The sequence below is a fragment of the Leptodactylus fuscus genome, chromosome 9 (genome assembly GCF_031893055.1).
Source record: "Leptodactylus fuscus isolate aLepFus1 chromosome 9, aLepFus1.hap2, whole genome shotgun sequence".
Taxonomy (NCBI): domain Eukaryota; kingdom Metazoa; phylum Chordata; class Amphibia; order Anura; family Leptodactylidae; genus Leptodactylus; species Leptodactylus fuscus.
The window spans coordinates 91167031-91189016 of record NC_134273.1 but is presented as its reverse complement, the minus strand read 5'-3'; the positions used below and the strand labels follow the sequence as shown (position 1 = coordinate 91189016).

The 21986-nt window shown below is 43.1% G+C and overlaps 1 protein-coding gene across 1 annotated transcript; it reads left to right on the top strand.

Annotated features, from left to right (window-relative positions):
* The first annotated feature begins 3230 nt into the window (after positions 1-3230).
* LOC142218028 (guanine nucleotide-binding protein G(t) subunit alpha) lies at positions 3231-21260 on the top strand. The gene is made up of 9 exons (XM_075286415.1): positions 3231-3371; positions 9789-9831; positions 16759-16900; positions 17118-17275; positions 17410-17538; positions 17726-17855; positions 18102-18255; positions 18338-18532; positions 20481-21260. The coding sequence occupies exons 1-8, from the start codon at positions 3266-3268 to the stop codon at positions 18526-18528; spliced, it is 1053 nt and encodes a 350-aa protein (XP_075142516.1). The 5' UTR covers positions 3231-3265; the 3' UTR covers positions 18529-18532; positions 20481-21260.
* Positions 21261-21986: the final 726 nt, after the last annotated feature.

The window sequence follows — 21986 nt, the reverse complement described above, 5'->3', positions numbered from 1 at the left end:
TCACTATGGGACATAATACTGTGTGCAGGGGCCACTATGGGACATAATACTGTGTGCAGGGGCCACTATGGGACATAATACTGTGTGCAGGGGCCACTATGGGACATAATACTGTGTGCAGGGGCCACTATGGGACATAATACTGTGTGCAGGGGTCACTATGGGACATAATACTGTGTGCAGGGACCACTATGGGACATAATACTGTGTGCAGGGGCCACTATGGGACATAATACTGTGTGCAGGGACCACTATGGGACATAATACTGTGTGCAGGGGCCACTATGGGGGATAATACTGTGTGCAGGGGCCACTATGGGACATAATACTGTGCAGGGGCCACTATGGGGTATAATACTGTGTGCAGGGGCCACTATGGGACATAATACTGTGTGCAGGGGCCACTATGGGGGATAATACTGTGTGCAGGGGCCACGATGGGGGATAATACTGTGTGCAGGGGCTACTATGGGGCATTATAGTGTGTGTAAATGGGGTGTTATAATGTGCGGAGTTCAGTAAAGGGGGCTCTATGCCATGGGGGGATGGGTGTTCCAAGTCAAAAGTTTGCTATGTGTCTCAGTCTTTGCTAGTTATGTCTCTGCCTATGGGTATATATGGATTTATGGATAAAAAACTCCAGCCTGGCTTCTGTCTGTGGGTAAGAAGTGGGGTCTTCCTGGGTCTCCTACCATACAGTCTCTTCTCATTCAGACGCTGACACTGGATAGTACGGGGTGACACTGTTGTACCCTCGGACTGCAGGGCAGCTTGGACTTGTTTGGATGTTAGTCGCGGTTCTTTATCCGCCATCCGCACAATCTTGCGGTGAAATCTCTGGTCAATGTTTCTTTTGCGTCCACATCTAGGGAGGTTAGCCACAGGGCCATGGGCTTTACACTTCTGGATGACACTGCGCACGGTAGACACAGGAACATTCAGGGCTTTGCAGATGGACTTGTAGCCATGAGATTGCTCAGGCTTCCTCACAATTTTGCTTCTCAAGTCCTCAGACAGTTCTTTGGTCTTCTTTCTTTTCTCCATGCTCAATGTGGTCACACAAGGACACAGGACAGAGGTGGAGTCAACTTTAATCCATTTCAACTGGCTGCAAGTGTGATTTAGTTATTGCCACCACCTGTTAGGTGCCTCAGGTAAGTAACAGGTGCTGGTAATTACACAAATTACAGAAGCATCACATGATTTCTCAAACAGTGCCAATACTTTTGTCCACCCCCTTTATGTTTGCTGTGGAATTATATCCAATTTGGCTTTTTGTGATTTTCCATGGAAGACAAATTAAATGAAGAAAATACCAAAGAATTTGTGACTGTAATCATTATCTGGAGGAACACGAGTATTATCTGACAGAACTGCAGGGGGGCCAATACTTGTGGCCAACACTGTACATATATGGGATAGATGATGTATGGATATATATGGGATGTATGATATATATGAGGCAGAGGGCTGTATGGATATATATATGGGATAGATGGAAGTAGAGATATATATTGGATATATATGGGATGTATGATATATATGGGATAGATGATGTATGGATATACACTCACCGGCCACTTTATTAGGTACACCATGCTAGTAACGGGTTGGACCCCCTTTTGCCTTCAGAACTGCCTCAATTCTTCGTGGCATAGATACAACAAGGTGCTGGAAGCATTCCTCAGAGATTTTGCTCCATATTGACATGATGGCATCACACAGTTGCAGTCGCAGATTTGTCGGCTGCACATCCATGATGCGAATCTCCCGTTCCACCACATCCCAAAGATGCTCCTCTATTGGATTGAGATCTGGTGACTGTGGAGGCCATTGGAGTACAGTGAACTCATTGTCATGTTCAAGAAACCAGTCTGAGATGATTCCAGCTTTATGACATGGCATTGCATTATCCTGCTGAAAGTAGCCATCAGATGTTGGGTACATTGTGGTCATAAAGGGATGGACATGGTCAGCAACAATACTCAGGTAGGCTTTGGCGTTGCAACGATGCTCAATTGGTACCAAGGGGCCCAAAGAGTGCCAAGAAAATATTCCCCACACCATGACACCACCACCACCAGCCTGAACCGTTACCGATACAAGGCAGGATGGATCCATGCTTTCATGTTGTTGACGCCAAATTCTGACCCTACCATCCGAATGTCGCAGCAGAAATCGAGACTCATCAGACCAGGCAACGTTTTTCCAATCTTCAATTGTCCAATTTCGATGAGCTTGTGCAAATTGTAGCCTCAGTTTCCTGTTCTTAGCTGAAAGGAGTGGCCCCCGGTGTGGTCTTCTGCTGCTGTAGCCCATCTGTAGCCTCAAAGTTGGACGTACTGTGCGGCGTTCAGAGATGCTCTTCTGGCTACCTTGGGTGTAACGGGTGGCTATTTGAGTCACTGTTGCCTTTCTATCAGCTGGAACCAGTCTGGCCATTCTCCTCTGACCTCTGGCATCAACAACGCATTTCCGCCCCCCACAGAACTGCCGCTCACTGGATGTTTTTTCTTTTTCGGACCATTCTCTGTAAACCCTAGAGATGGTTGTGCGTGAAAATCCCAGTAGATCAGCAGTTTCTGAAATACTCAGACCAGCCCTTCTGGCACCAACAACCATGCCACGTTCAAAGGCACTCAAATCACCTTTCTTCCCCCCCATACTGATGCTCGGTTTGAACTGCAGGAGATTGTCTTGACCATGTCTACATGCCGAAATGCACTGAGTTGCCGCCATGTGATTGGCTGATTAGAAATTAAGTGTTAACGAGCAGTTTTACAGGTGTACCTAATAAAGTGGCCGGTGAGTGTATATATATGTGCTGTATGGATATATATGGGATGTATGATATATATGGGTGTACGGATGTGGCCATATATCTCTGCAGTCGTCTTGGTGAAGGTGTCGGATACAGGAGGATCAGGGTAAGTCTTTCCTGCCTGGACTCAGCGTATACAGAGATTACAGATAAACCTCTTGTGTGCGGGGTTAGGGACATGAGCTGAGCTCAGCAGCACATACACCTGTGTCACCCCTTTACCTGTCCTTGGCTACCATAGGTCCCTGAGGGTCACATGACCAGATATGGCTGTAAAATCCTATTGAGAATTAGAGCAGATGAGATTTGGGAGGAGGGCAGGGGGACAGGAGACATTCCTCCGGCAGTCCTAGTGGTGGTCACACATCCATCTCGCCACTCCGGGCCCCTCCAGGAGGAATATTCTCCACTACCGATTCACTTTCCACCTTGGGATACTAAAACATGGGAGCCGGAGCCAGCGCCGAGGAGAAGCATTCCCGAGAACTGGAGAAGAAACTGAAGGAAGATGCAGAGAAGGATGCGAGGACGGTCAAACTGCTCCTCCTGGGTGAGTGCGCAACGTATAGCGCCAACATAGTCCATAATGCATATCCGAATACTGGGTGAGTGCGCAACGTATAGCGCCAACATAGTCCATAATGCATATCCTAATACTGGGTGAGTGCGCAACGTATAGCGCCAACATAGTACATAGTGCATATCCTAATACTGGGTGAGTGCGCAACGTATAGCGCCAACATAGTCCATAATGCATATCCTAATACTGGGTGAGTGCGCAACGTATAGCGCCAACATAGTCCATAATGCATATCCGAATACTGGGTGAGTGCGCAACGTATAGCGCCAACATAGTCCATAATGCATATCCTAATACTGGGTGAGTGCGCAACGTATAGCGCCAACATAGTCCATAATGCATATCCGAATACTGGGTGAGTGCGCAACGTATAGCACCAACATTGTCCATAATGCATATCCGAATACTGGGTGAGTGCGCAACGTATAGCGCCAACATAGTCCATAATGCATATCCGAATACTGGGTGAGTGCGCAACGTATAGCGCCAACATAGTCCATAATGCATATCCGAATACTGGGTGAGTGCGCAACGTATAGCGCCAACATAGTCCATAATGCATATCCGAATACTGGGTGAGTGCGCAACGTATAGCGCCAACATAGTCCATAGTGCATATCCGAATACTGGGTGAGTGCGCAACGTATAGCGCCAACATAGTCCATAGTGTCTATCCTAAAACTGGGAGAGTGCGCAACGTATAGCGCCAACATAGTCCATAATGCATATCCGAATACTGGGTGAGTGCGCAATGTATATGTGTTGTATCTCAGGTCTACGTATATGTGTTGTATCTCAGGTCTATGTATATGTGTCATATCTCAGGTCTAAGTATATGTGTCATATCTCAGGTCAACGTATACACCCCACCCCCACATAGCGGTCACCAACGAAGAGGAAGATGAAACTCCATGGACTGTTATAACCCAAACCCCACCCCCACCCCCTATACCCACCACTCACCCACCCGAATCCAACTCCCCCCCCCCCACACTTTACTAGCTTTGGCCATGCCAAATACCTATTCGGACGTGCCAATAAAGCTTTTTTGATTTGATTTGTATCTCAGGTCTACGTATATGTGTAGTATCTCAGGTCTATGTACAATATATGTGTAGTATCTCAGGTCTATGTATATGTGTCATATCTCAGGTCTATGTATATGTGTAGTATCTCAGGTCTATGTATATGTGTAGTATCTCAGGCCTATGTATATGTGTCATATCTCAGGTCTATGTATATGTGTAGTATCTCAGGTCTATGTATATGTGTCATATCTCAGGTCTATGTATATGTGTAGTATCTCAGGTCTATGTATCTGTGTAGTATCTCAGGTCTATGTATATGTGTAGTATCTCAGGCCTATGTATATGTGTAGTATCTCAGGTCTATGTATATGTGTCGTATCTCAGGTCTATGTATATGTGTAGTATCTCAGGTCTTTGTATATGTGTCGTATCTCAGGTCTATGTATCTGTGTAGTATCTCAGGTCTATGTATATGTGTAGTATCTCAGGCCTATGTATATGTGTCATATCTCAGGTGTGTGTAATATCTCAGGCCTATGTATATGTGTAGTATCTCAGGTCTATGTATATGCGTAGTATCTCAGGTCTATGTATATGCGTAGTATCTCAGGTCTATGTATATGTGTAGTATCTCAGGTCTATGTATATGCGTCGTATCTCAGGTCTATGTATATGCGTCGTATCTCAGGCCTATGTATATGTGTCGTATCTCAGGTGTATGTATATGTGTCGTATCTCAGGTGTGTGTAATATCTCAGGTCTATGTATATGCGTCGTATCTCAGGCCTATGTATATGTGTCGTATCTCAGGTGTATGTATATGTGTCGTATCTCAGGTGTGTGTAATATCTCAGGTCTATGTATATGCGTAGTATCTCAGGTCTATGTATCTGTGTAGTATCTCAGGTCTATGTATCTGTGTAGTATCTCAGGTCTATGTATATGTGTAGTATCTCAGGTCTATGTATATGTGTAGTATCTCAGGCCTATGTATATGTGTCGTATCTCAGGTGTATGTATATGTGTCGTATCTCAGGTGTATGTATATGCGTAGTATCTCAGGTCTATGTATATGCGTAGTATCTCAGGTCTATGTATATGCGTAGTATCTCAGGTCTATGTATATGCGTCGTATCTCAGGTCTATGTATATGCGTCGTATCTCAGGTCTATGTATATGTGTAATATCTCAGGTCTATGTATATGTGTCATATCTCAGGTCTATGTATATGTGTAGTATCTCAGGCCTATGTATATGTGTAGTATCTCAGGTCTATGTATATGTGTCGTATCTCAGGTCTATGTATATGTGTAGTATCTCAGGTCTATGTATATGTGTAGTATCTCAGGCCTATGTATATGTGTCATATCTCAGGTGTGTGTAATATCTCAGGCCTATGTATATGTGTAGTATCTCAGGTCTATGTATATGCGTAGTATCTCAGGTCTATGTATATGCGTAGTATCTCAGGTCTATGTATATGTGTAGTATCTCAGGTCTATGTATATGCGTCGTATCTCAGGCCTATGTATATGTGTCGTATCTCAGGTGTATGTATATGTGTCGTATCTCAGGTGTGTGTAATATCTCAGGTCTATGTATATGTGTCGTATTTCAGGTCTATGTATATGTGTAGTATCTCAGGTCTATGTATATGTGCAGTATCTCAGGTCTATGTATATGCGTAGTATCTCAGGTCTATGTATATGCGTAGTATCTCAGGTCTATGTATATGTGTCATATCTCAGGTCTATGTATATGTGTCATATCTCAGGTCTATGTATATGTGTAATATCTCAGGTCTATGTATATGTGTCATATCTCAGGTCTATGTATATGTGTAATATCTCAGGTCTATGTATATGTGTCATATCTCAGGTCTTTGTATATGTGTAGTATCTCAGGTCTATGTATATGCGTAGTATCTCAGGTCTATGTATATGCGTCGTATCTCAGGTCTATGTATATGTGTAATATCTCAGGTCTATGTATATGTGTCATATCTCAGGTCTTTGTATATGTGTAGTATCTCAGGTCTATGTATATGTGTCATATCTCAGGTCTATGTATATGTGTAGTATCTCAGGTCTTTGTATATGTGTAGTATCTCAGGTCTATGTATATGTGTAGTATCTCAGGTCTATGTATATGTGTCATATCTCAGGTCTATGTATATGTGTAGTATCTCAGGTCTATGTATATGTGTCATATCTCAGGTCTATGTATATGTGTAGTATCTCAGGTCTTTGTATATGTGTAGTATCTCAGGTCTATGTATATGTGTCGTATCTCAGGTGTATGTATATGTGTAGTATCTCAGGTCTATGTATATGTGCAGTATCTCAGGTCTATGTATATGTGTCATATCTCAGGTCTTTGTATATGTGTCATATCTCAGGTCTTTGTATATGTGTAGTATCTCAGGTGTATGTATATGTGTAGTATCTCAGGTCTATGTATATGTGTAGTATCTCAGGTCTATGTATATGTGCAGTATCTCAGGTCTATGTATATGTGTAGTATCTCAGGTCTATGTATATGTGTAGTATCTCAGGTCTATGTATATGTGTCATATCTCAGGTCTATGTATATGTGTAGTATCTCAGGTCTATGTATATGTGTCATATCTCAGGTCTATGTATATGCGTCGTATCTCAGGTCTATGTATATGTGTAGTATCTCAGGTCTATGTATATGTGTCATATCTCAGGTCTATGTATATGTGTCATATCTCAGGTCTATGTATATGTGTAGTATCTCAGGTCTTTGTATATGTGTAGTATCTCAGGTCTATGTATATGTGTAGTATCTCAGGTCTATGTATATGTGTAGTATCTCAGGTCTTTGTATATGTGTAGTATCTCAGGTCTATGTATATGTGTAGTATCTCAGGTCTTTGTATATGTGTAGTATCTCAGGTCTATGTATATGTGTCGTATCTCAGGTCTATGTATATGTGTAGTATCTCAGGTCTTTGTATATGTGTCATATCTCAGGTCTATGTATATGTGTAGTATCTCAGGTCTATGTATATGTGTCATATCTCAGGTCTATGTATATGTGTAGTATCTCAGGTCTTTGTATATGTGTAGTATCTCAGGTCTATGTATATGTGTAGTATCTCAGGTCTTTGTATATGTGTAGTATCTCAGGTCTATGTATATGTGTAGTATCTCAGGTCTATGTATATGTGTAGTATCTCAGGTCTTTGTATATGTGTAGTATCTCAGGTCTATGTATATGTGTAGTATCTCAGGTCTTTGTATATGTGTAGTATCTCAGGTCTATGTATATGTGTAGTATCTCAGGTCTATGTATATGTGTAGTATCTCAGGTCTATGTATATGTGTCATATCTCAGGTCTATGTATATGTGTAGTATCTCAGGTCTATGTATATGTGTAGTATCTCAGGTCTATGTATATGTGTAGTATCTCAGGTCTATGTATATGTGTAGTATCTCAGGTCTTTGTATATGTGTCATATCTCAGGTCTATGTATATGTGTAGTATCTCAGGTCTATGTATATGTGTCATATCTCAGGTCTATGTATATGTGTAGTATCTCAGGTCTTTGTATATGTGTCGTATCTCAGGTCTATGTATATGTGTAGTATCTCAGGTCTTTGTATATGTGTAGTATCTCAGGTCTATGTATATGTGTAGTATCTCAGGTCTATGTATATGTGTAGTATCTCAGGTGTATGTATATGTGTAGTATCTCAGGTCTATGTATATGTGTAGTATCTCAGGTCTATGTATATGTGTAGTATCTCAGGTCTATGTATATGTGTAGTATCTCAGGTGTATGTATATGTGTAGTATCTCAGGTCTATGTATATGTGTCATATCTCAGGTCTATGTATATGTGTCGTATCTCAGGTCTATGTATATGTGTAGTATCTCAGGTCTATGTATATGTGTAGTATCTCAGGTGTATGTATATGTGTAGTATCTCAGGTCTATGTATATGTGTAGTATCTCAGGTCTATGTATATGTGTAGTATCTCAGGTCTTTGTATATGTGTAGTATCTCAGGTCTATGTATATGTGTAGTATCTCAGGTCTATGTATATGTGTAGTATCTCAGGTGTATGTATATGTGTAGTATCTCAGGTCTATGTATATGTGTAGTATCTCAGGTCTATGTATATGTGTAGTATCTCAGGTCTATGTATATGTGTAGTATCTCAGGTGTATGTATATGTGTAGTATCTCAGGTCTATGTATATGTGTCATATCTCAGGTCTATGTATATGTGTCGTATCTCAGGTCTATGTATATGTGTAGTATCTCAGGTCTATGTATATGTGTAGTATCTCAGGTGTATGTATATGTGTAGTATCTCAGGTCTATGTATATGTGTAGTATCTCAGGTCTATGTATATGTGTAGTATCTCAGGTGTATGTATATGTGTAGTATCTCAGGTCTATGTATATGTGTAGTATCTCAGGTCTTTGTATATGTGTAGTATCTCAGGTCTATGTATATGTGTAGTATCTCAGGTCTATGTATATGTGTAGTATCTCAGGTCTATGTATATGTGTCGTATCTCAGGTCTATGTATATGTGTAGTATCTCAGGTCTATGTATATGTGTAGTATCTCAGGTGTATGTATATGTGTAGTATCTCAGGTCTATGTATATGTGTAGTATCTCAGGTGTATGTATATGTGTAGTATCTCAGGTCTATGTATATGTGTCGTATCTCAGGTCTATGTATATGTGTAGTATCTCAGTTCTCGGTCTCCGGCAGCGGACGAGCCCCCCCTTATTCCTCTGCCGCCTCCAGGAGCCGGTATTGTGTGGCCTCTCCTGTAGTTGGCGCCCCCTGCTGGCACTATTTTGCTGTCTCGGTCACTACTCACAGGTGTTCACAACTCAGCCGGGTTGAGATTTGGGTTAGGACATTAATCCTCTGCTTAACACCCGGTTTACAAACAGATTAAGGACAGTAAAGTCCAATGTTATGGAGGTGACACCTTGGAGACAATAATCTGAGAGCATTAGAGTCATGGACGCCACAGACAACTGCTACGGCAAACAGGGGGAGTATATGGGGAAATATGGCCGGGAACGTGTGTTATATCAGATGTGTTATAATACAACACATACATCTGAGAATCTGACTCCTCCCCGGACCCCCTGACTCGTGTCCCCCACATGTCCGCACCCCACTGTCACGGCTCATGCAGCTTTCGGAGAACTCCTCTTGTCTGGACTGGGCAGTTTTGTTATTTGTCTGTACAGCGCTGTGGTATATGCAGGTGTTGTATACAGATTGTATTACAGTACAGCGTATATGGCTGGTGCTCCAGTGTAGACACATCGCACCTCACCTCTTCTTCTTCATATTATAGGAGCCGGAGAGTCCGGGAAAAGCACCATCGTAAAACAGATGAAGTAAGTAGAACACGTACTACCGCCACTATATGGAGAGAAGTATGTGCCCCCTCCACATTCCACCCCTATTCCAAATCCACAGATATCAACATGGAATTGAAATGGAAGATTTCTCTTCACTGGAACCAAGAGGCCAACCCCTGAATAACACCCCTTAGTATCACCCCTCCTCCACCAAACGGTACAGCTGGCACACGGTAGTCAGGCGGGTAACAATCACCAAACCCAAACTGATCCGTCAGATAAAGAAGTGTGATTGGTCACCGTATAGAACAGGTTTCCTCCAGAGTCCAGTGGTGGCATTGTACATTACACCCTCCATCTGACGCTATACATTGTACATTACACCCCTCCATCTGATACTATACATTGTACATTACACCCTCCATCTGACGCTATATATTGTACATTACACCCCTCCATCTGACACTATATATTGTACATTACACCCCTCCATCTGATACTATACATTGTACATTACACCCTCCATCTGACACTATACATTGTACATTACACCCTCCATCTGACACTATACATTGTACATTACACCCTCCATCTGACACTATACATTGTACATTACACCCCCCATCTGACACTATACATTGTACATTACACCCTCCATCTGACACTATACATTGTACATTACACCCTCCATCTGACACTATACATTGTACATTACACCCCTCCATCTGACGCTATATATTATACATTACACCCCTCCATCTGACGCTATATATTGTACATTACACCCCTCCATCTGACACTATATATTGTACATTACACCCTCCATCTGACGCTATACATTGTACATTACACCCTCCATCTGACGCTATACATTGTACATTACACCCCTCCATCTGATACTATACATTGTACATTACACCCCTCCATCTGACACTATATATTGTACATTACACCCTCCATCTGACACTATATATTGTACATTACACCCCTCCATCTGATACTATACATTGTACATTACACCCTCCATCTGACACTATACATTGTACATTACACCCCTCCATCTGACGCTATACATTGTACATTACACCCCTCCATCTGATACTATACATTGTACATTACACCCTCCATCTGACGCTATATATTGTACATTACACCCCTCCATCTGACACTATATATTGTACATTACACCCCTCCATCTGATACTATACATTGTACATTACACCCTCCATCTGACACTATACATTGTACATTACACCCTCCATCTGATACTATACATTGTACATTACACCCTCCATCTGACACTATACATTGTACATTACACCCCTCCATCTGACACTATATATTGTACATTACACCCCTCCATCTGACACTATATATTGTACATTACACCCCTCCATCTGACGCTATATATTGTACATTACACCCTCCATCTGATACTATACATTGTACATTACACCCTCCATCTGACACTATACATTGTACATTACACCCTCCATCTGACACTATACATTGTACATTACACCCTCCATCTGACGTTATACATTGTACATTACACCCCTCCATCTGACGCTATATATTGTACATTACACCCTCCATCTGACACTATACATTGTACATTACACCCTCCATCTGATACTATACATTGTACATTACACCCTCCATCTGACACTATACATTGTACATTACACCCCTCCATCTGACACTATATATTGTACATTACACCCCTCCATCTGACACTATATATTGTACATTACACCCCTCCATCTGACGCTATATATTGTACATTACACCCTCCATCTGATACTATACATTGTACATTACACCCTCCATCTGACACTATACATTGTACATTACACCCTCCATCTGACACTATACATTGTACATTACACCCTCCATCTGACGTTATACATTGTACATTACACCCCTCCATCTGACGCTATATATTGTACATTACACCCTCCATCTGACGCTATACATTGTACATTACACCCCTCCATCTGACACTATACATTGTACATTACACCCTCCATCTGACACTATACATTGTACATTACACCCCTCCATCTGACACTATATATTGTACATTACACCCCTCCATCTGACACTATATATTGTACATTACACCCCTCCATCTGACGCTATACATTGTACATTACACCCCTCCATCTGACACTATACATTGTACATTACACCCCTCCATCTGACACTATACATTGTACATTACACCCTCCATCTGACACTATATATTGTACATTACACCCCTCCATCTGACGCTATACATTGTACATTACACCCCTCCATCTGACACTATACATTGTACATTGCACCCCCCATCTGACACTATATATTGTACATTACACCCCTCCTTCTGACGTTATACATTGTACATTACACCTCTCCATCTGACGCTATACATTGTACATTACACCCCTCCATCTGACGCTATACATTGTACATTACACCCCTCCATCTGACGCTATACATTGTACATTACACCCCTCCATCTGACGCTATACATTGTACATTACACCCCTCCATCTGACACTATATATTGTACATTACACCCCTCCATCTGACGCTATATATTGTACATTACACTCCTCCATCTGACACTATACATTGTACATTACACCCCTCCATCTGACACTATATATTGTACATTACACCCTCCATCTGACGCTATACATTGTACATTACACCCCTCCATCTGACACTATACATTGTACATTACACCCTCCATCTGATACTATACATTGTACATTACACCCCTCCATCTGACACTATATATTGTACATTACACCCCTCCATCTGACACTATACATTGTACATTACACCCTCCATCTGACACTATACATTGTACATTACACTCCTCCATCTGACGCTATACATTGTACATTACACCCCTCCATCTGACTCTATACATTGTACATTACACCCCTCCATCTGACACTATACATTGTACATTACACCCCTCCATCTGACACTATATATTGTACATTACACCCTCCATCTGACACTATACATTGTACATTACACCCCTCCATCTGACACTATACATTGTACATTACACCCCTCCATCTGACACTATATATTGTACATTACACCCCTCCATCTGACACTATATATTGTACATTACACCCCTCCATCTGACACTATACATTGTACATTACACCCCTCCATCTGACGCTATACATTGTACATTACACTCCTCCATCTGACACTATACATTGTACATTACACCCCTCCATCTGACACTATATATTGTACATTACACCCTCCATCTGACACTATATATTGTACATTACACCCTCCATCTGACACTATATATTGTACATTACACCCCTCCATCTGACACTATATATTGTACATTACACCCCTCCATCTGACACTATATATTGTACATTACACTCCTCCATCTGACGCTATACATTGTACATTACACTCCTCCATCTGACGCTATACATTGTACATTACACCCCTCCATCTGACGCTATATATTGTACATTACACCCCTCCATCTGACACTATATATTGTACATTACACCCCTCCATCTGACACTATACATTGTACATTACACCCCTCCATCTGACACTATATATTGTACATTACACCCCTCCATCTGACACTATACATTGTACATTACACCCCTCCATCTGACACTATACATTGTACATTACACCCCTCCATCTGACGCTATACATTGTACATTACACCCCTCCATCTGACGCTATATATTGTACATTACACCCCTCCATCTGACACTATACATTGTACATTACACCCTCCATCTGACGCTATATATTGTACATTACACCCCTCCATCTGACACTATACATTGTACATTACACCCTCCATCTGACGCTATATATTGTACATTACACCCCTCCATCTGACACTATACATTGTACATTACACCCTCCATCTGACACTATACATTGTACATTACACCCTCCATCTGACACTATATATTGTACATTACACCCCTCCATCTGACACTATACATTGTACATTACACCCTCCATCTGACACTATATATTGTACATTACACCCCTCCATCTGACACTATATATTGTACATTACACCCCTCCATCTGACACTATACATTGTACATTACACCCCTCCATCTGACACTATACATTGTACATTACACCCCTCCATCTGACGCTATACATTGTACATTACACCCTCCATCTGACACTATATATTGTACATTACACCCCTCCATCTGACACTATATATTGTACATTACACCCCTCCATCTGACACTATACATTGTACATTACACCCCTCCATCTGACACTATACATTGTACATTACACCCCTCCATCTGACACTATACATTGTACATTACACCCTCCATCTGACGCTATATATTGTACATTACACCCCTCCATCTGACACTATACATTGTACATTACACCCTCCATCTGACACTATACATTGTACATTACACCCTCCATCTGACACTATATATTGTACATTACACCCCTCCATCTGACACTATACATTGTACATTACACCCTCCATCTGACACTATATATTGTACATTACACCCCTCCATCTGACACTATACATTGTACATTACACCCTCCATCTGACACTATATATTGTACATTACACCCCTCCATCTGACGCTATACATTGTACATTACACCCCTCCATCTGACACTGTATATTGTACATTACACCCCTCCATCTGACACTATATATTGTACATTACACCCCTCCATCTGACACTATACATTGTACATTACACCCTCCATCTGACACTATATATTGTACATTACACCCCTCCATCTGACACTATACATTGTACATTACACCCTCCATCTGACACTATATATTGTACATTACACCCCTCCATCTGACACTATACATTGTACATTACACCCTCCATCTGACACTATATATTGTACATTACACCCCTCCATCTGACACTATATATTGTACATTACACCCCTCCATCTGACACTATACATTGTACATTACACCCCTCCATCTGACACTATACATTGTACATTACACCCCTCCATCTGACGCTATACATTGTACATTACACCCTCCATCTGACACTATATATTGTACATTACACCCCTCCATCTGACACTATACATTGTACATTACACCCTCCATCTGACACTATATATTGTACATTACACCCCTCCATCTGACACTATACATTGTACATTACACCCTCCATCTGACACTATATATTGTACATTACACCCCTCCATCTGACGCTATACATTGTACATTACACCCTCCATCTGATACTATACATTGTACATTACACCCCTCCATCTGACACTGTATATTGTACATTACACCCCTCCATCTGACACTATATATTGTACATTACACCCCTCCATCTGACACTATACATTGTACATTACACCCTCCATCTGACACTATATATTGTACATTACACCCCTCCATCTGACACTATACATTGTACATTACACCCCTCCATCTGACACTATATATTGTACATTACACCCCTCCATCTGACACTATACATTGTACATTACACCCTCCATCTGATACTATACATTGTACATTACACCCCTCCATCTGACACTGTATATTGTACATTACACCCCTCCATCTGACACTATATATTGTACATTACACCCCTCCATCTGACACTATACATTGTACATTACACCCTCCATCTGACACTATATATTGTACATTACACCCCTCCATCTGACACTATACATTGTACATTACACCCTCCATCTGACACTATACATTGTACATTACACCCCTCCATCTGACACTATATATTGTACATTACACCCCTCCATCTGACACTATACATTGTACATTACACCCCTCCATCTGACACTATATATTGTACATTACACCCCTCCATCTGACACTATATATTGTACATTACACCCCTCCATCTGACACTATATATTGTACATTACACCCCTCCATCTGACGCTATATATTGTACATTACACCCTCCATCTGACGCTATACATTGTACATTACACCCCTCCATCTGACACTATACATTGTACATTACACCCTCCATCTGACACTATACATTGTACATTACACCCCTCCATCTGACACTATACATTGTACATTACACCCTCCATCTGACACTATATATTGTACATTACACCCCTCCATCTGACACTATATATTGTACATTACACCCTCCATCTGACACTATATATTGTACATTACACCCCTCCATCTGACGCTATACATTGTACATTACACCCCTCCATCTGACACTGTATATTGTACATTACACCCCTCCATCTGACACTATATATTGTACATTACACCCCTCCATCTGACACTATACATTGTACATTACACCCTCCATCTGACACTATATATTGTACATTACACCCCTCCATCTGACACTATACATTGTACATTACACCCTCCATCTGACACTATACATTGTACATTACACCCCTCCATCTGACACTATACATTGTACATTACACCCCTCCATCTGACACTATACATTGTACATTACACCCCTCCATCTGACACTATACATTGTACATTACACACACATATGTCTCCTACATGAAAATCAGCATAAGAGGGAAAATTACTTTTAGATTTTTTTTTTTGTAGCAGTTTTTGGAAGAAAAAAAATAAACATGACAAGTGTGAACAATTCCGCACGCTTCCCCTCCTGTTTTTTTTTTTTTTTTACTTGTTCCTGGATATTAAACAAGGAAAAATAAAAATGCCATTAAAATAAAGTCTTATCTGTCACCGACCAAAGATGCAAAAATTCATTGAATATCCCAAATGGAAAAAAAAAAAAAAAAGTTATTGACCTGAAAAGCCAAAAAAATGGAATGTGAGCCAGTGGTGACGCGGGGAACATGGCGGACAGCCCTACTTCCTCTCCATACAATGTCTATCTGACCAGTCTCTTTATTCCATGATCACGCACCGCGCTCGCTCTTGTTGTTCTCCAGAATTATCCATCAGGACGGTTACTCCCTCGAGGAATGTCTGGAGTTTATTGCCATTATCTACGGTAACACACTTCAGTCCATGCTGGCGATCGTCAGAGCCATGAACACACTCAACATCCAATATGGTGACCCTGCCCGACAGGTGAGGACACGTCTGGAATAAACTATAGAGGGAGGACTTAGAGCTAGATGACAATGAAGAACCTTGTAGATGTAGCAGGTCCTCAGTGTGCAGCCATCTTGGGGTTGGCGACTGATCTGAGCACCTTCTGTAACTTACCCTTGTCCTCTACTAATTTGTTGATAGTCGTCTCCATCAGGCTGTAACACGAGGGATTTCTAATGTTTCTCATTTTCAGGATGATGCTCGAAAACTCATGCACCTGGCAGACACCATAGATGAAGGCACCATGCCCAAAGAGATGTCAGACATCATCGGCCGCCTGTGGAAGGACACGGGAATCCTGGCATGCTTCGACCGTGCCTCTGAATATCAGCTGAATGACTCAGCAGGATAGTAAGTATCTTCACAGCCCTGCAGTAGACATCACCATGGTCCTACACCGCGGGTTGGTCATGGAAAGTCCAACTGCCCATGTGGTGGTCCACTTACTGTCAGACATATATGAAGAGGGGTCTTTTCTTCTTCAGTTATCTGAATGACTTGGAAAGACTGGTGACCCCAGGGTATGTCCCCACCGAACAAGATGTCCTCAGGTCCAGAGTGAAGACCACTGGTATCATCGAAACACAATTTGGATTAAAAGATCTCAACTTTAGGTAGGTTGGCCATATTGTAGGTAAGTCAGAGGTGCTATACGATGAGGATATAACATGCCAGAACACACACAGTGCTGGGGCAGGCATTTTAGAATAGGGGCCCCAGCGATGTTACCCGTCCTTGGGCCCCAGTCTCAGGCGTCTGCTGAGTTTTCTTGTTCTCCTGAAATGTTTTCCTCTCTTGCAGGATGTTTGATGTGGGAGGTCAGCGATCCGAGCGTAAGAAGTGGATCCATTGCTTTGAAGGCGTCACCTGCATCATCTTTATTGCTGCTCTGAGTGCATACGATATGGTCCTGGTGGAGGATGACGAAGTGGTAAATAACATGACTAGAAGTCTATGGAAACTAGTGGTGTCCACCGAAGCCTGTCCCCATGACTGGCATTATGAGTCCTTAATGACCATATCTGCCCCCATCCTTCAGATATCTAAGCATGGCCATGATGTGAGGTCTAGGGCAATGACAGGTCCTTAATATGGACCAAGCGCCGTCACTTTCAGTTTCTAGGTTCCAGTAGACATCCCCGGTGTGACTCCAAGACTCCTCTCTCTTCTCTTGCAGAACAGAATGCATGAAAGTCTGCACCTCTTCAACAGTATCTGCAACCACCGCTACTTCGCCACAACTTCCATTGTACTTTTCCTCAACAAGAAAGACGTCTTCACAGAAAAGATCAAGAAGGCCCATCTGAGTATCTGCTTCCCGGACTACGATGGTAAGGAGCAGGGGATCTGGGCATGGCCTGGCCCTCTTATCTTGACCCCACACCTTCACGTCTTTACCTTTGTTATCACCAGGACCAAACACATATGACGATGCCGGGAATTACATCAAGACGCAGTTTCTGGAGTTGAATATGCGACGAGATGTGAAGGAAATCTACAGCCACATGACCTGCGCTACCGACACGGAGAACGTCAAATTTGTGTTTGATGCAGTCACAGACATTATCATCAAAGAAAACCTGAAGGACTGCGGTCTGTTCTAAGGAGGTGAGAGACACGACTTAGTTCATTCCCTCTGTCCACCAAGGTCCATGTTAGAAAGCAGGTCAAACTTGCCAGTGAAGCACAGCAGTGGTCAGACCCCACCACGAGACCCCTCTGCTCACGACTACGTATCTAGGAGAGATGTCAATGATTTATTTCAGCTTTTTGGCCGCTCCGATTCTGCGTGGCTCAGAAGTTCATCCACATGGCTAGTATTTGGTGGTATTGCCTTTACATTGTCTACCTTAGGTCAGACGTTGTGACTCGTCGGCCACGAGCTTCTCACTGTAAGTGGTTGGGACGTTGGCGCGGGTGTAGCTGGGTCACATCTGGCCTCCTACTTCTGGGATTGAGGTCGGCCACTCCATTACCTTCACTTTGAACATATGTTTGGGGTCATTCGTTGTCCACTTGGAAGACCCATTAACGTCCTGGCTGACGTCTTGAGATGTTGCTCCAGCATTTCTTCATCATTTTCCTTCCTTATAATATCTTCTATTTCGTGCATTATAAGAAATGTGAGGAAAGAAATAAAAGCTGAAATAAATGGTTGTCTCCAGTCTGACGTGTCACATTCTGGAGATACAGAAGTGATCAAAACTGACCGACGAGAAGGAAATGGACAAACCCCTGTAGAGGTTGGGGGGCTTCACCTGTCCCCAGTGCTCCGTTGTCCCATGCCATGACCCCATTGCCAGAAGTTGTGCACTCCATGTGACCAATCAGTGGCCTCCGTGATCAGTGACATCACTAGTTCCTTACCTGATTGATCTCGGCGGTCACGTCAGGCATGAGACTTCTGGCAATGAGGATATGGCGTGAGACCAAACAGACATCAGTGGCCGTCCATGGGGTGGACAGGTGAGTATGATTTGGTTTTTTGATCCTCCCCTGGCCTCCACAAGGCTTTGTCCAATTCCTGATAATCACGTGTATCCCCGACGTCAGATCTAGCGGTGATCTCTGCTGATTTGCTGCAGTTATAACTTGCCGCGCACCCGTTTGATCCCTACAGCGTTGGCCGCATGTGCACTGCTGTCCTCAGCCTAAGATTCACATGGTCAGGTACCTGATGCTGCTGAAGATGTGAAATTCTAACTTCTTCCCGAAGCGATTTCACAATGACACTAAAGCTAAACCCCAACTGCAGAACAGCATGGTAGTGGCCCAAACTGAGCAACAGGTTCCCTTTAATTATTTTCAAACCCCAGAACAGCCCTTTAAGTATGGCCTTGGTAGGGCAGTTTACAGCTCAGAATCAGTGAAGTCAATAAGAGTGGGTGGGGCTGTGACAACCTCTACATCGGGGGTAGGGAACCTCTCCAGCTGCTGAGAAACTACAACTCCCAGCATGCTCCATTCACTTCCATGGGAGTTCCAAGAACAGCAGAACAAGTATGCATGCTGGGAATTGTAGTTTTGCAATAGCTGGAGAGCCGTACGTTCCCTACCCCTGCTCTACATCATCACAGTGTCAGTGGTGCAGACTCCTTGTTGATGGTTTCTTCTCCCGGTACGCTATGATCTCCCACAAGTACCTGTTGTACCGTTATACGGAGGTTGTCCTGTGTGTCTGACGCCCCGGATGCCCTCCTGACCTTTTTAATCTTGTTCAAATATCCCGTCCTGCCAAACAAGACGCGTTGTCGCCTGCGCACGTGGTGGGAGCTGCAATAACCTGCTAGGAACATGCTGATCAGGACACACACTCCATTACACAAGGTTCCCGCTAACAATGGACACACTTACACAACCAAGGCGACAAAGGGATAAAATACGAGAAATTCCACCGACAGATTCCTTCCTAATAACAGGCGATTCCTCAGTCACTGCCAAATCGGGAGCAATCGCCTCTGAGCTCCCACAATGCACGGCCCTCTACCAGCAGAAGTGTGAGCGCAGCTCCGGAGGTGACGGTCTTGTCTTATGTTTTCTATTATTTCTATTTCAGATCTCTGCAGAATCTCTCTCGCCCTTCCACCCCAAAAAGCCTCAGAACAAGGAGCACGATATTCTCCCGCTCCTCCAAGGAGAAATGAAACGTCTTATTGTTTGATCCAACAGAGTTTAGGGGTGTAGATAAGACAGAGCTCCGTAGGCCCTGCCGCAGCCCCCGCACATTAGGACTTGTAGAAGGTAGCGCTGTTAGCAGATGTCCGGACGCCAGCAGTAGACGCTCAGCGCACCGTTCTCCTCCATCATTGTCTCAGCAGAAGATCGGACGACTGCAGAGCGGTGAATATCTCAGGACACACAAAGCGACACCGGAGACAGCACTGATCCCCAGGTTAAAGGGACATCTCCGGGCGGGGGCTGCCAGTCTGTTTAAAATGCACTTTTTGTTTAGCAGCCTGGAGAACACCTCGCAATGTGGCCCTGTAACATCCCAGGAGGGTCAGTGCTGCTCTGTAATACACAGGGGCCCCATATCTGGAGCCCCATCACAAGGCGGCTCTGTCCTATTCCCACATATACTTTTCTATTACACTGACCCCCCCAGCACCCCAGTCTCTGCACCATGTTGCACCGTGTATTTGCTGCATATCATTGGGTGGACCCGCTGTGCCCCTAGTTGTTAACCCTTTGCTGTTCCTCAATGTATGTATTTTTATAAAGTGAAATCACTTTCCGCTCCCCCCATTTCTGGGTCCGTGGCCCCTTGTACAGTTAGTCTGTAGCTGTTTGATGCCAGGCTTCATATACAATAAATGCCAATGTTAGGTGGAATGATGTCATGCACTGCTTGTCTTCTTATTGGTCAGGACCATCTAAGAGGAGAAAACAATGCACACCTAGAGGTCAGGAGGAGAACTACATGGCTCTGGATACTGCTGCAGGTAGAGGCGAGTCCCTACACAAGAACAGTATACAGCTGGGGTGCACACTGAAAGCAGCGAGACCCTACACAAGAACAGTATACAGCTGGGGTGTACACTGAAAGCAGCGAGTCCCTACACAAGAGCAGTATACAGCTGGGGTGTACACTGAAAGCAGCGAGACCCTACACAAGAACAGTATACAGCTGGGGTGCACACTGAAAGCAGCGAGACCCTACACAAGAACAGTATACAGCTGGTGTGCACACTGAAAGCAGCGAGACCCTACACAAGAACAGTATACAGCTGGGGTGTACACTGAAAGCAGCGAGTCCCTACACAAGAACAGTATACAGCTGGGGTGCACACTGAAAGCAGCGAGTCTCTACACAAGAACAGTATACAGCTGGGGTGCACACTGAAAGCAGCGAGACCCTACACAAGAACAGTATACAGCTGGGGTGTACACTGAAAGCAGCGAGTCCCTACACAAGAACAGTATACAGCTGGGGTGCACACTGAAAGCAGCGAGACCCTACACAAGAACAGTATACAGCTGGGGTGTACACTGAAAGCAGCGAGTCCCTACACAAGAACAGTATACAGCTGGGGTGCACACTGAAAGCAGCGAGACCCTACAC